Source organism: Pseudophryne corroboree, chromosome 7 (assembly GCF_028390025.1).
Source record: "Pseudophryne corroboree isolate aPseCor3 chromosome 7, aPseCor3.hap2, whole genome shotgun sequence".
Taxonomy (NCBI): domain Eukaryota; kingdom Metazoa; phylum Chordata; class Amphibia; order Anura; family Myobatrachidae; genus Pseudophryne; species Pseudophryne corroboree.
Window position 1 is genome coordinate 444,025,575 of NC_086450.1, and position 19,366 is coordinate 444,044,940.

Consider the following 19,366-nt stretch of genomic DNA (forward strand, 5'->3'; position numbering starts at 1 on the left):
CGGGAACCAGGCTGCGCGAGTATGCAGCGCTGCTGGGGTAGGTGATGGAGCCGCAGCACAGCATGTCATAAAGACATAGAAAGCGCTGCGGCCCTTGAAGTCTTCTAAAAAGCTCTTTTCAGGGCTGCCTATCACAGCCCCACCTGTTAGCTGCCTGCACTTGAGGCACCAACTTACAAACTGAGCTCCAGTGCCTGGAGGCGGGGCTATAGAGGAGGCGGTGCAGTACATCCTGGGAACAGTCAAAGCTTTGGCCTGTTGGTGCCTTGGATCAAGATCCAACTCTACACCCCTATGTTATTCCCTGTGGAATACCAGTGTACCCTGCTGCAGAAAATTACATTTTTTACATGGATTGGAGGCTCCAACTTTTTATAACTATTCCATAGAGAAAAAAAGAAAAAAAAACAGACCATATTCTTTATTTTCTTTTTTAATAAAAACTGTTTTAGATCTAAACAAAATTGCTAAACAAAAATAATAAGATTACATCCTAAACAGAAAAATAAAATCCATGTAAACTGGATAATTCTTCAAAGATAATCTTGTCAAAGACAAATGTACTATTAGCAAAACAACCCCCCTCAGCTCAGGGCCAGGCAACCGGCGGCTTTCCATCTGCAGCTTCCCGCGTGCTTCGCTAACCATGCCATTATGGTACTTGCAGTTCCCTCCAGCGACTACGAAGCCTCACGTTGCCTAGAACTGCGCCCATCTCTTGACCTGCGACGTAATACAAATTGTAATAGATTCACAGAAAAGCAGTACCAAAAATAGCCTCAGAAACGGAAGGCAAGGCGTACAAAAATAGATCTAAGAGTAATGAGCGCACACACACAAAAAAAAAGTTGATTAACCCCTGAAGTCTGCAGGGATCAGTAACTCACAGTTGTGTAATATTAGCAGTCCTCGACTACACTAACTCCTGCGGTAGCGTCTACATTCACATTGTTGCCACAGCCAGAATTGGAATAAAAGAAGGATCCTTGGGTCCGAGCAGGCTCGCTGTACATGCTGTTATTTAGAAGACACAGTTATTGCTGTTACGGTATTAACCGTTTCAATGCCGGATGCAGGAAGAGAAAACGTTTAGTAGTTAGTGCAAGATGCTGTGTTCAACTGAAGCTTGGCTTCATAATTACAGTGGAATATAGAGCAGCAATCCTAAATACATATTTTACAAAAATAAAAAATAAAGTGTAAAAAAAATAAAAGGAACGGCGTACGTACAGACAAACAAGAAACACCAGTTCCTCACCGTCCCGAGCAGTCAGGCTGGAAGGGATCAGTGACCAATCATGTTATCCGTTCGCATCCCAGGTTACCGATGAACTACACAACGTTCAGTGATTAAGTGTTAGCTGAAAACGTTTGTGCCTGTGACTCCTGTCCGGGCAATAAGAGTGTACAAGAACAATTTTAGTGTCGTGACCGTTTCTTCCTTTAAAAATGATTTTAGGGGTGGCAAGCAAAAAAAAAACAAAACAATTCAGTCCAAAAATCTTATTGTGTGCCCTGGCGACACTTTGTATAGGTGATCCATGCAGGTGGGATTAGAGACTGCAGGTTCTAACATTCACAGTGAGGAAAGGCAAACGTTCTAAGTCTAGGTGTCATGTTGTCCTGGCACTCAGTGCCTGCGCTATGCGGATCGGAGACAGGTCTGGCCATAGAAGAATGAGAGGAGGCGGCAGAGTAGCAGGCCGAAGCTGTGGTGTACAATGTAGTCAGGGGTCATTATATTAGGGGGAGCTGGTGGTGATCAGAGTACAGTCAGCCCAATTGGCCCTTCTCCTCCTTAGTGACAGGAAGTTGGCTCTGTAAAGTCCAGAGAGGTCATCGGCCAGAAACAGTCCGGAGGCCGCGTGTAATCCAGGTAAGGTGGATCCCAGCAGGACTGATGACCTGCACAAAGGGGCATTATACAAGAGGTTACAAACTGTTCCAGCCCTCTATCACCCAGCACCAATCCTGCACACACCCTTAAAGATTCACACATGGCAGCGCTATCCATTGCCACACATTAACGTTCCCATTAAGATAGTCTTTAATCTGGGTTCTGTTGGCATAATGCATTACGCCACCAAGGTTTAGGGATACCTCGTAAATCCTGAAAGCATGACCTGTTTGTAGTACGGTACTTGAGAAAATCTCACTCGGCAAATTGCCAACATCCAAGGATATTATCATAAAGAATCAGAACTGTGTTCTGCCACTAGGTGTCTCTGCAAGTTCTGTAACTACACTGGTGTCACACTGCCAGGATAGAGAGATCAGCCAATGTACAGTGCATGGTGCACACACCACACACACGACAAGGGAAAGGAGATTTACCACCCACCTTATTTAATCAGAAGCTCTGGAGGTCGGGGCTCATCTGCCGAATTCTTCATATTCTTCTCAGACTCTTCATTGGTTCTAGTGTAGGATAAATCATGTTAAAAAGACACACCAACACTATATTCTTTCCCTTTGTCTCTACCGGCTATCTTAAATTACGACGTACAAGTATATTACACTCGTGTCAGGATTTCTCTATAAAAAAAATTCTGTAATAAAAAAATCCACACCACCAAAACCCACATAAAAAAAAAAAAAAAAAAACACCCCACGCCCACACTGTAGAAGTGAAGACTGTCACATAATTCAGTTATCTCACAGCGACCAGTCACTAACTAAACTCCAGAGGATGCTTTATTTATTACACGCCGGCGTGCGCATGCTAGTGACTACTGCAGGAGATAACAGACGTCCAATGTACTAATAGGTGGTATGGTTCTACAGCCACTACAGTACAGGTCTCACCCCAGCAAATCTCTCACATCCTCCACTGTGATATCCCCGGTCGTGTCCAGTGTGGTGTCCCTGCTGTTCAAGGGAGAGTCCAGCGGGGACGGGGAAAACGCGGGCGTGTACTGGCATGAGTTTCCTACGTAAGAAAAGGAGGAGAGGTAACATCTGGGAAAAGTTACAGAATGTACAGGATGATCCGTTCCCCCAGAGCAGGTGCCCATCAGCCTCGGGCATCAAAGGACATTGTGGTTCTCTTTAGTGACCCTTACCTTCAGGCACGCGCTGGTCCCCATCGCATTCCCTAGGTACATGCGTCCCATTGGCCTGGTTGTTTTTTGGAGACAAAGGGTCCTTATTACTGAAATAAAAGAACAGGGAGGTCAAGGTTACAAACTGGTAGAGAGGGACTATATTTATATATAGATCACACAGGGAATTTGACAATTTTTGAAGCCTGTTCATTTCATTGAATAATAAGCAGACAACCCATTCATGCCTGGTTCACAATTATTCCAGCCGACAGTTGTCTAGTTCGCCGGTCTCCTTTATATATAATTGTTTATAGTTACATCTCTGTTACTGTGAGCCATCAACCCCACAACCATCATGGCTGCTCTTACAGTGCCACCGGGTAATAGTCTCAACCCCACTGACCTCGTGTATGATTTTCTGGGGGTAAGTAGCTGACAAACATGCATCATACAGATTAGTTTGTCTACATTTGAGAGACATATGCTGACTGCATACTCTTAAGGCATTTCACTGCGCAGTTTTGCCAAGTTTAAACAATGCTGCAAGTAGCAATACACCAGTCAGGATCCTGGCAGCGGAATTCTCATGCCAACAGAGTCATTGTGGAAAGAGTGACTATCGGCAGTACAGATGGAGCCTGACAGGGCAGTCCGACTTAATCCCCTGCTGTATTGTTCTCTCTGTATAGTATTGCAGCTGAGAACAATAGATGAAAGGCTTATGCTAGTAAACCTTGGTGCACCTAGGCGCAGCATAGAAGACTAGATAACCTAGGCTCCATCTGCATGTACCAAATGCATTTAAAACATGGGGTCCTGAATGTGAACGCAAAACACCCAAGAATGCAACTTCTCACCTATGGTACGCATGGTCGTGGGGCCTTTCGAATTCCACCAGACATAATGGTTCTGTGATGTTTTTGGCACTGAGCGAAAATCTTTCAAATTCCGAGGGCGAGATCAAGTAGAATCCTGCAAAGGAGAAATAGTTATTAGAGACTGAATATAGGGTGGTGGGACCCACCAAATCTTATGTATGCTAATCTGCAAAAAATGTATTGACAAATGTACAGAGTGCTTCATAGCATAGCCATCAGCCTGCAAAGACAGCCAAGCGCTCTCTGGCCTTGCGAACAAGGCTGTCAGCCAATAGGCAGGGGTCAGAGGTACGAACTCCTGATGCCCAGAGATCATGTAGGATAGGCATGTCCAAACTGCGGCCCTCCAGCTGTTGAGAAACTACATATCCCAGCATGCCCTGACACTGCTTTAGCATTCTCTGACAGCAAAACTGTGTCAGGGAATGCTGGGATATGTAGTTTCTCAACAGCTGGAGGGCCGCACTTTTGGACATGCCTGATGTAGGACATGGAGCAGAGCTTAGTCTCACCTTGGCCATACTTTGTGAATACGCACGACGCAATCCCACTGATGTCCTCCTTGCGGATGCAGTCGTAGCGCACTTGGGGCCGCAACCCGGGGACAGTGAACACGTGGATGTCTCCCAGGTTGGTCAGACATGTCAGACAGTTCTCTGAGTAATCATCAGAAGTCGCACTTGTAAAGTTGGCAAGTGCCACCTTACGTACCCTGCAGCCCTCATGGGCTGTCAGCTTGAATTTTGTTTTTGCACTGACTTTAGGCAAGGTGAATACCTGAGGAGAAAGCAGAAATAAACTTGGGAGAGTCAGACCAAAATGTAGCACACATCTAGACAGTTCAACTATATGCAGAGTTTCCAATCACCACGTTTGGGTTCCCACTGGCTGGCCAACACGCTTGTGGCTCAAGTTCCAAATTTAGACGAGACAGCAAAGTTATGTTACCTTGGCAAAGAGGAGGAACTCTTACCTCCACCGCACAAAGCCACCCTTAGGTGAATTAAGTGGTCCTCTTAGTGACCACTTTATTGACCGTTAACGCTCATATTCCATATAAAACTGAGTTTCCAAGCTTCCCTTCCACCTTCAGACATGTTCTCTTCACCCCCGTTGTGAAGGAACCATCTCTTGAACGTACCTCTCTCCAGATACTTTATCCCATACTCCTCTGCCTAACACCTGGAACAGCTAGGCTTTTAACTTCTAACTTTTGGGATTCCTTCCTCCCCCCCCCCAAAAAAAAAACAGCAAAAGTTATCTTCTCACTACTCCTAAGCTCTGATCACTCACTCGGCACCTCTTCCTCCAATACCGGTCACTCTTCTCTTCCACTATCACATGGAGTCCCTAATTTTTATTTGGATATCATCCTCCACACAGCTCCCCACCTTTTGAACTCCCTGATCCATCGACTAGACACTTCCCAAACCCCGATCTCCACCACTTTATGTTGGCCTGCACCACTTCATGCATCATCTGCCCCAACCACTTGTTTCCACACCTCCCCCATCACCTCAGTTTCTCCCCACCGCTCCAATAGGTTAGCGCTTTTGTCCTCCTGCCATCAAAGTATAATATGCTTTTGTCATCTGTTAGAATTGCCATTTTCTCTGGTCAGATACATATAGACGTAAGGAGGAGTGCACACCGGAGTATTTTTAGGATGTAAGTGATAGACGTCTGTTTGTGTCCTGCGGCCCGCACGGGGCTGCAGGATCAGTGGAGTCTCAAAGTGCTGACAAGGAGGATCTCTTGATAACTTGCATTACGTCCCACATAGCAAATAAGCCATGTAAACATAATAAGAGGATCAGCCTAATAAAAACCTGACTCTTCCAAAGCTATAAATATTACCCAGGAGCTTTCAGGCTGGAATGAACCAGGTAAGAGAATGGACTGTATCAAAACTCACCTTAAACTGCTCCTCAGACGCAATAAGCACAGAGTGTGTACCCTGCATGTCAGGAGCTTTTGCCAGGTCACGTGACACCTCAAAGGGTTCTGGGAGAGGGTTGCCCCGCCCATCGAGGACGGCTATGGAAACCACTGGCGCTCGATGCATGAGCTGAATCTCCTTCCCCAGAATAGCCTCTGTCGAGCGGTCCAAGAATTTCTCTCTTGATGGGACGTCCAGCGCGTATGCAAACACCGAGCCAGAGTTGGTGCCTGCCCACATCGTAGGGCCATGGTGGACAGCTGTAAGAAAGGGGATCAGAAAAATAGTGATACATGTTATTACAGCAAGTACATTGCCAATATTATGCATTTATCATTGGAAAATCTGGTATTTCCCTCTTGCTAGAACAAAAATGTCAAGTTTCTATTTTAAATTAGATTTTTCTTAAATAGGCCGGGACAACAACACAATAGCCAGTAAGCCACAGACATACAGATATGGGGGAAAGCATTCCAGAGACTTCGACCACTGAAACGAGATCACATGCTCCCTAATAGAAACTGAAGCTAAAAACACACACAGCTAAACGGGGAACTGGGCTATTTTCCGGATGCCAAAACATTAAGGACATAAGAGAAGCATTCATACCGTCCCGTAGGAATGTGTCGGCAAAATACAAGCAGCGAACGACACCAGAAAGTGAGTCGTCCGCAGAACGTGGCTCAATCCTTCGCTGCACTGGGGCTATATCCAGGTCGTGGGGGCTGGCCTGCTCAGCCAGGTGGGCATTTGCCTCTTGGAGCTGATAAAAGACAAACAAACAGAGGATTCAGGAGCCAATACAAATGGGACACATTCACACGGGTTCAAACATATGCCTCATTAATTATATATATATATATATATATATATATATATATATATATATATATATATATATATATATATATATATATATATATATATATATATATATATATATATTGAAGACTACGGCGCTCGGGTGCAGTTTTGTGATAATTATACCATAAGTATGAAATTAAAATTCTAAAAATCTAGTGAAAGATAATAAGAATTTACTCACCGGTAATTCTATTTCTCGTAGTCCGTAGTGGATGCTGGGAACTCCGTAAGGACCATGGGGAATAGCGGGCTCCGAAGGAGGCTGGGCACTCTAGAAAGATCTTAGACTACCTGGTGTGCACTGGCTCCTCCCACTATGACCCTCCTCCAAGCCTCAGTTAGGTACTGTGCCCGGACGAGCGTACACAATAAGGAAGGATTTTGAATCCCGGGTAAGACTCATACCAGCCACACCAATCACACCGTACAACTCGTGATATGAAACACAGTTAACAGTATGAAACAATAGAGCCTCTCAACAGATGGCTCAACAATAACCCGATTTAGTTAATAATAACTATGTACAAGTATTGCAGATAAACCGCACTTGGGATGGGCGCCCAGCATCCACTACGGACTACGAGAAACAGAATTACCGGTGAGTAAATTCTTATTTTCTCTAACGTCCTAGTGGATGCTGGGAACTCCGTAAGGACCATGGGGATTATACCAAAGCTCCCAAACGGGCGGGAGAGTGCGGATGACTCTGCAGCACCGAATGAGAGAACTCCAGGTCCTCCTCAGCCAGGGTATCAAATTTGTAGAATTTTGCAAACGTGTTTGCCCCTGACCAAGTAGCTGCTCGGCAAAGTTGTAAAGCCGAGACCCCTCGGGCAGCCGCCCAAGATGAGCCCACCTTCCTTGTGGAATGGGCATTGACAGATTTTGGCTGTGGCAGGCCTGCCACAGTATGTGCAAGCTGAATTGTACTACAAATCCAACGAGCAATAGTCTGCTTAGAAGCAGGAGCACCCAGCTTGTTGGGTGCATACAGGATAAACAGCGAGTCAGATTTTCTGACTCCAGCCGTCCTGGAAACATATATTTTCAGGGCCCTGACAACGTCTAGCAACTTGGAGTCCTCCAAATCCTTAGTAGCCGCAGGCACCACAATAGGCTGGTTCAGGTGAAACGCTGACACCACCTTAGGGAGAAACTGGGGACGAGTCCTCAATTCTGCCCTATCCATATGGAAAATCAGATAAGGGCTTTTACATGATAAAGCCGCCAACTCTGACACTCGCCTGGCTGAAGCCAAGGCCAATAACATGACCACTTTCCACGTGAGATATTTCAGATCCACGGTTTTTAGTGGCTCAAACCAATGTGATTTTAAGAAACTCAACATCACGTTGAGATCCCAAGGTGCCACAGGAGGCACAAATGGGGGCTGAATATGCAGCACTCCTTTCACAAATGTCTGAACTTCAGGTACTGAAGCTAGTTCTTTTTTAAAGAAAATCGACAGAGCCGAGATCTGTACCTTAATGGAGCCCAGTTTTAGGCCCATATTCACTCCTGCTTGCAGGAAATGCAGAAATCGACCTAGTTGAAATTCCTCTGTTGGGGCCTTTTTGGCCTCGCACCATGCAACATATTTCCGCCATATGCGGTGATAATGCTTTGCCGTAACATCTTTCCTGGCTTTAATAAGCGTAGGAATGACTTCCTCCGGAATGCCCTTTTCCTTCAGGATCCGGCGTTCAACCGCCATGCCGTCAAACGCAGCCGCGGTAAGTCTTGGAACAGACAGGGGCCCTGCTGCAGCAGGTCCTGTCTGAGCGGCAGAGACCACGGGTCCTCTGAGATCATCTCTTGAAGTTCCGGGTACCACGCTCTTCTCGGCCAATCCGGAACCACGAGAATTGTGTTTACTCCTCGCTTTTTTATTATTCTCAATACCTTTGGTATGAGAGGTAGAGGAGGGAACACATAAACTGACCGGTACACCCACGGTGTCACTAGAGCGTCCACAGCTATCGCCTGAGGGTCTCTTGACCTGGCGCAATACTTCTCTAGTTTTTTGTTTAGGCGGGACGCCATCATGTCCACCTGTGGACGACCCCATTGATTTACAATCATTTGGAAGACTTCTGGATGAAGTCCCCACTCTCCCGGGTGGAGGTCGTGCCTGCTGAGAAAGTCTGCTTCCCAGTTGTCCACTCCCGGGATGAACACTGCTGACAGTGCTAGTACATGATTCTCCGCCCATCGGAGAATTTTTGTGGCTTATGCCATCGTCGTCCTGCTTCTTGTGCCGCCCTGTCGATTCACATGGGCGACTGCCGTTATGTTGTCTGACTGGATCAGCACCGGCTGGTGTAGGAGCAGGGATTTTGCTTGACTTAGGGCATTGTAAATGGCCCTTAGTTCCAGAATATTTATGTGAAGGGCAGTCTCCTGACTTGACCATAGTCCTTGGAAATATCTTCCCTTTGTGACTGCCCCCCAGCCTCGTAGGCTGGCATCCGTGGTCACCAGGACCCAGTCCTGTATGCCGAATCTGCGGCCCTCCAGAAGATGAGCACTGTGCAGCCACCACCGAAGAGACACCCTGGTTCGTGGAGACAGGGTTATTAAACGATGCATCTGAAGATGCGATCCGGACCACTTGTCCAACAGGTCCCACTGAAAATTCCTGGCATGGAACCTGCCGAATGGAATTGCTTCGTAAGAAGCTACCATCTTTCCCAGGACCCGCGTGCAGTGATGCACCGATACCCGTTTTGGTTTTAGGAGGTCTCTGACCAGAGAAGACAACTCCCTGGCTTTCTCCTCCGGGAGAAACACTTTTTTCTGGGCCGTGTCCAGAATCATTCCCAGGAACATTAGACGTGTCGTGGGGAGCAGCTGTGACTTTGGGATATTCAGAATCCAGCCGTGCTGGCTCATCAGCACTTCCTGAGATAGTGCTACTCCCACTAACAACTGTTCCTTGGATCGTGCCTTTATTAGGAGATCGTCCAAGTATGGGATAATTAAAACTCCCTTTTTTCGAAGGAGTATCATCATTTCCGCCATAACCTTGGTAAATACCCTCGGTGCCGTGGAGAGTCCAAACGGCAGCGTCTGGAATTGGTAATGGCAGTCCTGTACCACAAATCTGAGGTACTCCTGGTGAGAATTGTAAATGGGGACATGCAGGTAAGCATCCTTGATGTCCAGGGATACCATGTAATCCCCCTCGTCCAGGCTTGCAATAACCGCCCTGAGCGATTCCATCTTGAACTTGAATTTTTTTATGTATGTGTTCAAGGATTTCAAATTTAAAAACGGGTCTCACCGAACCGTCTGGTTTCGGCACCACAAATAGTGTGGAATAGTAACCCCGGCCTTGTTGAAGTAGGGGTACCTTGATTATCACCTGCTGGGAATACAGCTTGTGAATCGCTGCTAGCACCGCCTCCCTGTCTGAGGGAGCAATCGGCAAGGCGGATTTTAGGAAACGGCGGGGTGGAGTCGCCTCGAATTCCAGCCTGTATCCCTGAGATACTATTTGAAGGATCCAGGGATCCACCTGTGAGCGGGCCCACTGATCGCTGAAATTCCTGAGGCGGGCCCCCACCGTACCTGGCTCCGCCTGTGAAGCCCCACCGTCATGCGGCGGACTTGGAAGAGGAAGCGGGGGAGGACTTTTGTTCCTGGGAACCTGCTGTTTGCTGCAGCCTTTTTCCCCTGCCTCTGCCTCTTGACAGAAAAGACCCTCCTTTTCCCCGCTTGTTTTTCTGGGACCGAAAGGACTGAACCTGATAAAATGGCGCCTTCTTAGGCTGTGAGGGGACATGGGGTAAAAATGCTGACTTCCCAGACGTTGCTGTGGAAACTAGGTCGGAGAGACCATCCCCAAATAATTCCTCCCCCTTATAAGGCAAGACTTCCATGTGCCTTTTGGAATCTGCATCTCCAGTCCACTGGCGAGTCCATAAGCATCTCCTAGCAGAGATAGATAATGCACTTATTTTAGATGCCAGCCGGCAGATTTCCCTCTGTGCATCTCTCATGTATAAGACTGAGTCTTTTATATGGTCAATTGTTAGCAGGATCGTGTCTCTGTCTAACGTGTCAATATTTTCTGACAGTTTATCTGACCACGCAGCGGCAGCACTGCACATCCATGCTGACGCAATAGCTGGTCTGAGTATAATGCCCGAGTGTGTATATACAGACTTCAGGATCGCCTCCTGCTTTCTATCAGCAGGTTCCTTAAGGGCGGCCGTATCCTGGGACGGTAGTGCCACCTTTTTAGACAAACGTGTGAGCGCTTTATCCACCCTCGGGGGTGTTTCCCAACGTAACCTATCCTCTGGCGGGAAAGGGAACGCCATTAGTAGCTTCTTAGGAATTACCAATTTCTTATCAGGGGAAGCCCACGCTTCTTCACACACTTCATTTAATTCATCTGACGGGGGAAAAACTACAGGTAGTTTTTTCTCCCCAAACATAATACCCTTTTTTGTGGTACCTGGATGTAAATCAGAAATATTTAACACCTCTTTCATTGCCTCAATCATGCAGTGAATGGCCTTAACGGGCATTAAATTTGACTCATCGTCGTCGACACTGGTGTCAGTATCCGTGTCGATATCTACTTGTGCCACCTGAGATAACGGGCGTTTCAGAGCCCCTGATGACTTTTGAGACACCTGGACAGGCACGAGCTGAAGACTCGGCTGTCCCACAGTCGGCATGTCGTCAAATTTTTTATGTAAGGAGTCTATACGTGCACTCATTTCCTGCCATAATACCATCCACTCAGGTGTCTGACCCCCAGGGGGTGACATCCCTGCTAAAGGCATCTGCTCCCCCTCCACATCATTATCCTCCTCAAACATGTCGACACAGCCGTACCGACACACTCCACACACACAGGGAATGCTCAAATAGAGGACAGGACCCACAAAAGCCCTTTGGGGGGACAGAGTAAGAGTATGCCAGCACACACCAGAGCGCTATATATATATATATATATATATATATATATATATACACACAGGGACTAACTGAGTTATGTCCCTAATAGCTGCTTTTTATATAATATACTGTATACAGTGCCAATTTTAATGCCCCCCCTCTCTTTTCCCTCTTACTGTACTGTAGAATTGCAGGGAAGAGCCAGGGAGCTTCCTTCCAGCCGAGCTGTGAGGGAAAAATGGCGCCAGTGTGCTGAGGAGATAGGCTCCGCCCCTTTTTCGCGGCCTATTCTCCCGCTTTTTATGGGATTCTGGCAGGGGTATTTACCTCATATATAGCCCCAGGGGCTATATATTGAGGTATTTTAGCCAGCCAAGGTGTTTTTATTGCTGCCTCAGGGCGCCCCCCCCCAGCGCCCTGCACCCTCAGTGACCGGAGTGTGAAGTGTGTATGAGGAGCAATGGCGCACAGCTGCAGTGCTGTGCGCTACCTTGGTGAAGACAGGATGTCTTCATGCCGCCGATTTTCCGGACCATCTTCTTGCTTCTGGCTCTGTAAGGGGGACGGCGGCGCGGCTCCGGGACCGAACATCAAGGCTGGGCCTGCGGTCGATCCCTCTGGAGCTAATGGTGTCCAGTAGCCTAAGAAGCCCAATCCGGCTGCAAGCAGGCGAGTTCGCTTCTTCTCCCCTTAGTCCCTCGCTGCAGTGAGCCTGTTGCCAGCAGGTCTCACTGAAAATAACAAATTCTAAGACTATAACTTTCTAAGAGCTCAGGAGAGCCCCTAGTGTGCATCCAACCTCGGCCGGGCACGAAATCTAACTGAGGCTTGGAGGAGGGTCATAGTGGGAGGAGCCAGTGCACACCAGGTAGTCTAAGATCTTTCTAGAGTGCCCAGCCTCCTTCGGAGCCCGCTATTCCCCATGGTCCTTACGGAGTTCCCAGCATCCACTAGGACGTTAGAGAAATAATAAATATAGTAAAACACCCCTGTTTTATATATAAACACTTCTCAATAAATTATTTGAGTGGCAGCTTGTAATACATAAACATATGCTTGGCATGCATATAAAATCTGTTGCAAGAATTGGTGAAAACAAGCGCCCAAGAGTGTAGTGATTAAATTTAGGGGGAATGAAGGTATAGAGGAAGGGATGATAAAGGATCAGCTTAAAACACTTATCTGGTAGAGAGGAGCTCGGCTCAAGCAGCACTCTTTTTGTGGCTTAAAAACTTTCGGATAAAGCAGAAGAAAACTAACATAGTGTATACCATTTATATTACGTATTGTGTTACTGCTTAATTTCACAGGCCTAATTAGGGAACTAGCTTATTCCCAAAAGAGATAAGTATATAGCCTGGGCAGTATATATATTAAAAATACAAAGAATTTAATAACATAATCATATAAAAATACACATAAAATGGCTGGATAACATGCGTACAGAATAAAAAATTATATCAAGCTTATCTGTCCATAACAATGGCTGGAATGCATGCGTACAGAATTTAAAATTGTTTGAAGCTTATCTGTCCATAAAAGGAGATGTCTGCAGGTACTCCCAACGCGTTTCGTCCGTCAGCAACAGTCCTGTTGCTGACGGACGAAACGCGTTGGGAGTACCTGCAGACATCTCCTTTTATGGACAGATAAGCTTCAAACAATTTTAAATTCTGTACGCATGCATTCCAGCCATTGTTATGGACAGATAAGCTTGATATAATTTTTTATTCTGTACGCATGTTATCCAGCCATTTTATGTGTATTTTTATGTGATTATGTTATTAAATTCTTTGTATTTTTAATATATATACTGCCCAGGCTAAATACTTATCTCTTTTGGGAATAAGCTAGTTCCCTAATTAGGCCTGTGAAATTAAGCAGTAACACAATACGTAATATAAATGGTATACACTATGTTAGTTTTCTTCTGCTTTATCCGCATGTTTTTAAGCCACAAAAAGAGTGCTGCTTGAGCCGAGCTCCTCTCTACCAGATAAGTGTTTTAAGCTGATCCTTATCATCCCTTCATTCCCCCTGAATTTAATCACTACACTCTTGGGCGCTTGTTTTCACCAATTCTTGCAAAATAAATATATATATATATATTTTTTTTTTTTATATTACACACACAAAATACTGAAGCAGCAGTTATGTATAGACATACACAGTAGGTGAAGTAGTAACAATACACAATAAAAGCAGCAAATCTGCTTGTGTGACACCGTCTAGACAAAACCCATTGCAATAAGTATCTTTCTAGGAGTGGACAATTACCCAAGAATGGACCAAGTCTCCTGTGCATTTACTTTCCTCACAAAAAGTCTAACAGACTATGCAACAGTAAGTTATTTGCACAGTGCGGTTTGGTTAAACTCTGTTATTCAACCACAATACTAGGTAGCAAATTATATATTAAAACCTTTGCAAAACATAGTTCTGGTTTAAAGATGGACTATATAAAGCCCTCAATTGCTCCACTACCACCCTCCCACTGCGCCCCTCCACCGAGTGCTGCTTACCTCTGAGCACCTCCTCTCCACTCCCACCTCAAACACTACTCCCATTGCTGCCCTCGCTGCTCTGGAACGCTCTCCCCTGGTCTACCAGATCAGCAGCCAGTCCCCACACCTTCACCCAAGCCCTCAAGACTCACCATGACTTCACACAAGCCTGTCAGTAATCATAGCTAGACTCCATACCCTTGGCCCATGCACTTACCTGGCTTCTCCATTCACCCTCCAGGTAATCCCTTCCTCATAGGACTGTAAGCCCCCACAGGCAGGACTCTATTCCCTCGTTCTCTGCTCCTAGCACTATCCCAGTCTCCTTACTTCCCACTGGTAACTTTGATCCTGTCTGCCAGCTGGCTTTGTCGGTACAGGCTCATTGATTGCCATTTGTTCCCTTCTACCCCCTGCGTGATCCATCAGTAACTGCTTCCCAATCCTGACCGTTTCTCTCCATTCTACCCATCTACCCCCACCGCTGCTGGTTCATTTGCATTATGGTTATACTTGGTGGGTTTTCTTGGGTTTTTTTTGTATTTGAAACATGATTTTCCTTTCATTGTACTGGGCTGTGAATATTTTGTGCCGTTTAGTCACAGATGGCAATCTTTTTGACCAAGCAAGAAGAAACAATGTTCAGAACAAGTTAGCAAATATGTACGTTTTATATCCAATTTCTATATTACGCATTGCACAACCTTGCCACGTTTTACAGTGTAAAAATACCACAACCTACCCTGCTAGTCGGGTTACTGGGGATTGGTCTCTTCTTCCCGGACACTCTGCTCTTCCTTATTCGTCTAAAGGACTGTCTAAGAGATTTCTTCAAAGACTTGACACGTGAGAGGGGACCTTCCATGGCTAGAGAGTCATTGGGGTGCAGGGTGCACCTGAAATGAGAGAACTGGTGTCAGTCCCCGTCAGCTTCTCCTGAAACACAGCGCAACGCTACTATACAGCCAGAAGACAGGAGTCCCTGAGGGGACCTGCCCAGTCAAAACATGCAGCTGCGGTCTGACACATTATACTTCGAACAAACCACTTTCTAATTTAAAGAGTCTTCATCACAAACCACTTAATGTATCAAGATACAACGTTTAGCTTCTTTCCCAGGACAAAACACCAGCAGCGAGAGACAACAAGCTCCGCTATTGATTCAAGTAATCGCTTGCAGAAATTGAAGCTGCTGAGAAAATACTGAGGTACACAGCGCAACCCTCTCTCAATAAGCTACTTACAAGAGAGAGAAAAGACCAAAGCACTATGGTAACATTAACACATTACAAGGGAACGGAGGACTTACAGCTATTTTTATCTATTTCTTTATTAGGAGACCCAATTATGATAACATTACGTAGCAGGTCACAAGACCCCACAGCAAGTGGAATCAATGGTTACCTGGCAAGCACAGAGCTTCTCCGGTGATAGTCAAAGAGCCCAAACCCGTGGCTGGTGCCAAAAGCCACCAGATTCCACTCAGAGTGTAAGGCGACGGCGGTGACTGCAGCAGGTGGCATGCACTGCACCAGCATGGTGGTCTGGAAACCAGGTGGGAAAAAGAAGGAACCGTTTCTCGGAGTCAGCCTGTCGTGCCCTTTCCACGTGAAGCCTTCTCGGTCTTGTAGGAGGTCAACGGTGGCCACGTTGATCACGTGATCAGACTTCTCGTCACTCAGATCCATTACAAGAACCTAGAAGAGGCAGACACAATGAAAAATGCATTCGTCACTAGGAGACAACACAGTCAGGACAGTTTAGGTCTTATAAAAAAGGAAAGCGGTGGATCTCTAGAGGTTTTGTGGTAAAAATAAGATTTTACTCACCGGTAAATCTATTTCTCGTAGTCCGTAGTGGATGCTGGGAACTCCGAAAGGACCATGGGGAATAGCGGCTCCGCAGGAGACTGGGCACAACTAAAGAAAGCTTTTAGGTCACCTGGTGTGCACTGGCTCCTCCCACTATGACCCTCCTCCAAGCCTCAGTTAGGACACTGTGCCCGGACGAGCTGACATATTAAAGAAGGATTTTGAATACCGGGTAAGACTCTTACCAGCCACACCAATCACACCGTATAACTCGTGATACTATACCCAGTTTAACAGTATGAAAACAACTGAGCCTCTCAACAGATGGCTCAACAATAACCCTTTAGGTAACAATAACTATGTACAATTATTGCAGACAATCCGCACTTGGGACGGGCGCCCAGCATCCACTACGGACTACGAGAAATAGATTTACCGGTGAGTAAAATCTTATTTTCTCTGACGTCCTAGTGGATGCTGGGAACTCCGTAAGGACCATGGGGATTATACCAAAGCTCCCAAACGGGCGGGAGAGTGCGGATGACTCTGCAGCACCGAATGAGAGAACTCAAGGTCCTCCTCAGCCAGGGTATCAAATTTGTAGAATTTTGCAAACGTGTTTGCCCCTGACCAAGTAGCAGCTCGGCAAAGTTGTAAAGCCGAGACCCCTCGGGCAGCCGCCCAAGATGAGCCCACTTTCCTTGTGGAATGGGCTTTTACTGATTTAGGATGCGGCAGTCCAGCCGCAGAATGCGCCAGCTGAATTGTGCTACAAATCCAGCGAGCAATAGTCTGCTTAGAAGCAGGAGCACCCAGCTTGTTGGGTGCATACAGGAGAAATAGCGAGTCAGTTTTCCTGACTCTAGCCGTCCTGGAAACATAAAATTTTCAAGGCCCTGACTACATCCAGTAACTTGGAATCCTCCAAGTCGCTAGTAGCCGCAGGCACCACAATAGGTTGGTTCAAGTGAAAAGCTGATACCACCTTAGGGAGAAACTGGGGACGAGTCCTCAATTCCGCCCTATCCATATGGAAAATCAGATAAGGGCTTTTACATGACAAAGCTGCCAATTCTGACACACGCCTGGCTGAAGCCAAGGCCAGTAACATGACCACTTTCCACGTGAAATATTTTAGATCCACGGTTTTAAGTGGCTCAAACCAATGTGATTTTAAGAAACTCAACACCACGTTGAGATCCCAAGGTGCCACTGGAGGCACAAACGGGGGCTGAATATGCAGCACTCCTTTCACAAACGTCTGAACTTCAGGTAGTGAAGCTAGTTCTTTCTGGAAGAAAATCGACAGAGCCGTGATCTGTACCTTAATGGAGCCTAATTTCAGGCCCATAGTCACTCCTGCTTGCAGGAAATGCAGAAATCGACCTAGTTGAAATTCCTCTGTTGGGGCCTTTTTGGCCTCACACCAAGCAACATATTTCCGCCATATGCGGTGATAATGCTGTACAGTCACATCTTTCCTGGCTTTAATCAGCGTAGGAATGACTTCCTCCGGAATGCCATTTTCCTTCAGGATCCGGCGTTCAACCGCCATGCCGTCTAACGCAGCCGCGGTAAGTCTTGGAACAGACAGGGCCCCTGCTGCAGCAGGTCCTGTCTGAGCGGCAGAGGCCATGGGTCCTCTAAGATCATCTCTTGAAGTTCCGGGTACCACGCTCGTCTTGGCCCATCCGGAACCACGAGTATTGTTCTTACTCCTCGTTTTCTTATTATTCTCAGTACCCTTGGTATGAGAGGCAGAGGAGGGAACACAAACTGACTGGTACACCCACGGTGTCACTAGAGCGTCCACAGCTATCGCCTGAGGGTCCCTTGACCTGGCGCAATATCTCTCTAGTTATTTGTTTAGGCGGGACGCCATCATGTCCACCTGTGGCCGTTCCCATCGATTTACAATCAGCGTGAAGACTTCTGGATGAAGTCCCCACTCTCCCGGGTGGAGGTCGTGCCTGCTGAGAAAGTCTGCTTCCCAGTTGTCCACTCCCGGAATGAACACTGCTGACAGTGCTAGTACGTGATTTTCCGCCCATCGGAGAATCCTTGTGGCTTCTGCCATTGCCATCCTGCTTCTTGTGCCGCCCTGTCGATTTACATGGGCGACTGCCGTGATGTTGTCTGACTGGATCAGTACCGGCTGGTGTAGAAGTAGGGATTTTGCCTGACTTAGGGCATTGTAAATGGCCCTTAGTTCCAGAATATTTATGTGTAGGGAAGTCTCCTGACTTGACCATAGTCCTTGGAAGTTTCTTCCCTGTGTGACTGCCCCCCAGCCTCGAAGGCTGGCATCCGTGGTCACCAGGACCCAGTCCTGTATGCCGAATCTGCGGCCCTCTAGAAGATGAGCACTCTGCAGCCACCACAGCAGAGACACCCTGGTCCTTGGAGACAGGGTTATTAGGCGATGCATCTGAAGATGCGATCCGGACCATTGGTCCAATAGGTCCCACTGAAAGATTCTGGCATGGAACCTGCCGAAAGGAATTGCTTCGTAAGAAGCCACCATCTTTCCCAGGACCCGCGTGCAGTGATGCACCGATACCTGTTTCGGTTTCAGGAGGTCTCTGACTAGAGATGACAGCTCCTTGGCTTTCTCCTCCGGGAGAAACACTTTTTTCTGGACTGTATCCAGAATCATACCCAGGAACAGTAGACGTGTCGTCGGAACCAGCTGTGATTTTGGAATATTCAGAATCCAACCGTGCTGGTGTAGCACCTCCTGAGATAGTGCTACTCCCACCAACAACTGCTCCTTGGACCTCGCCTTTATTAGGAGATCGTCCAAGTACGGGATAATTAAAACTCCCTTTCTTCGAAGGAGTATCATCATTTCCGCCATTACCTTGGTCAACACCCTCGGTGCCGTGGAGAGTCCAAACGGCAGCGTCTGGAATTGGTAATGGCAATCCTGTACCACAAATCTGAGGTACTCCTGGTGAGGATAGTAAATGGGGACATGCAGGTAAGCATCCTTGATGTCCAGGGATACCATGTAATCCCCCTCGTCCAGGCTTGCAATAACCGCCCTGAGCGATTCCATCTTGAACTTGAATTTTTTTATGTATGTGTTCAAGGATTTCAAATTTAAAATGGGTCTCACCGAACCGTCCGGTTTCGGTACCACAAACAGTGTGGAATAGTAACCCCGTCCTTGTTGAAGTAGGGGCACTTTGACTATCACCTGCTGGGAATACAGCTTGTGAATTGCCTCTAGCACAGCCTCCCTGCCTGAGGGAGTTGTCGGCAAGGCAGATTTTAGGAACCGGTGGGGAGGAGACGCCTCGAATTCCAGTTTGTACCCTTGAGATACTATTTGCAGGATCCAGGGATCCACCTGTGAGCGAGCCCACTGATCGCTGAAATTTTTGAGGCGGCCCCCCACCGTACCTGGCTCCGC

General features: G+C 46.9%; 1 protein-coding gene across 3 annotated transcripts in view; it reads right to left on the reverse strand.

Annotated features, from left to right (window-relative positions):
* Positions 1-417: 417 nt before the first annotated feature.
* The window catches only part of LLGL1 (LLGL scribble cell polarity complex component 1), a 95,551-nt gene continuing 76,602 nt past the window's right edge, over positions 418-19,366 (reverse strand). For all 3 annotated transcript variants that reach the window (XM_063934952.1, XM_063934951.1, XM_063934950.1), the window contains 10 exons: positions 15,545-15,837; positions 14,883-15,036; positions 6,471-6,624; positions 5,838-6,121; positions 4,435-4,699; positions 3,902-4,016; positions 3,063-3,151; positions 2,806-2,929; positions 2,342-2,418; positions 418-1,905 (listed from right to left, as the gene is read on the reverse strand). In XM_063934952.1, coding sequence (XP_063791022.1) covers positions 2,343-2,418; positions 2,806-2,929; positions 3,063-3,151; positions 3,902-4,016; positions 4,435-4,699; positions 5,838-6,121; positions 6,471-6,624; positions 14,883-15,036; positions 15,545-15,837 — 1,554 coding nt within the window. In that variant the 3' untranslated portion in view covers positions 418-1,905; position 2,342. The remainder of the gene's footprint in view (positions 1,906-2,341; positions 2,419-2,805; positions 2,930-3,062; positions 3,152-3,901; positions 4,017-4,434; positions 4,700-5,837; positions 6,122-6,470; positions 6,625-14,882; positions 15,037-15,544; positions 15,838-19,366) is intronic.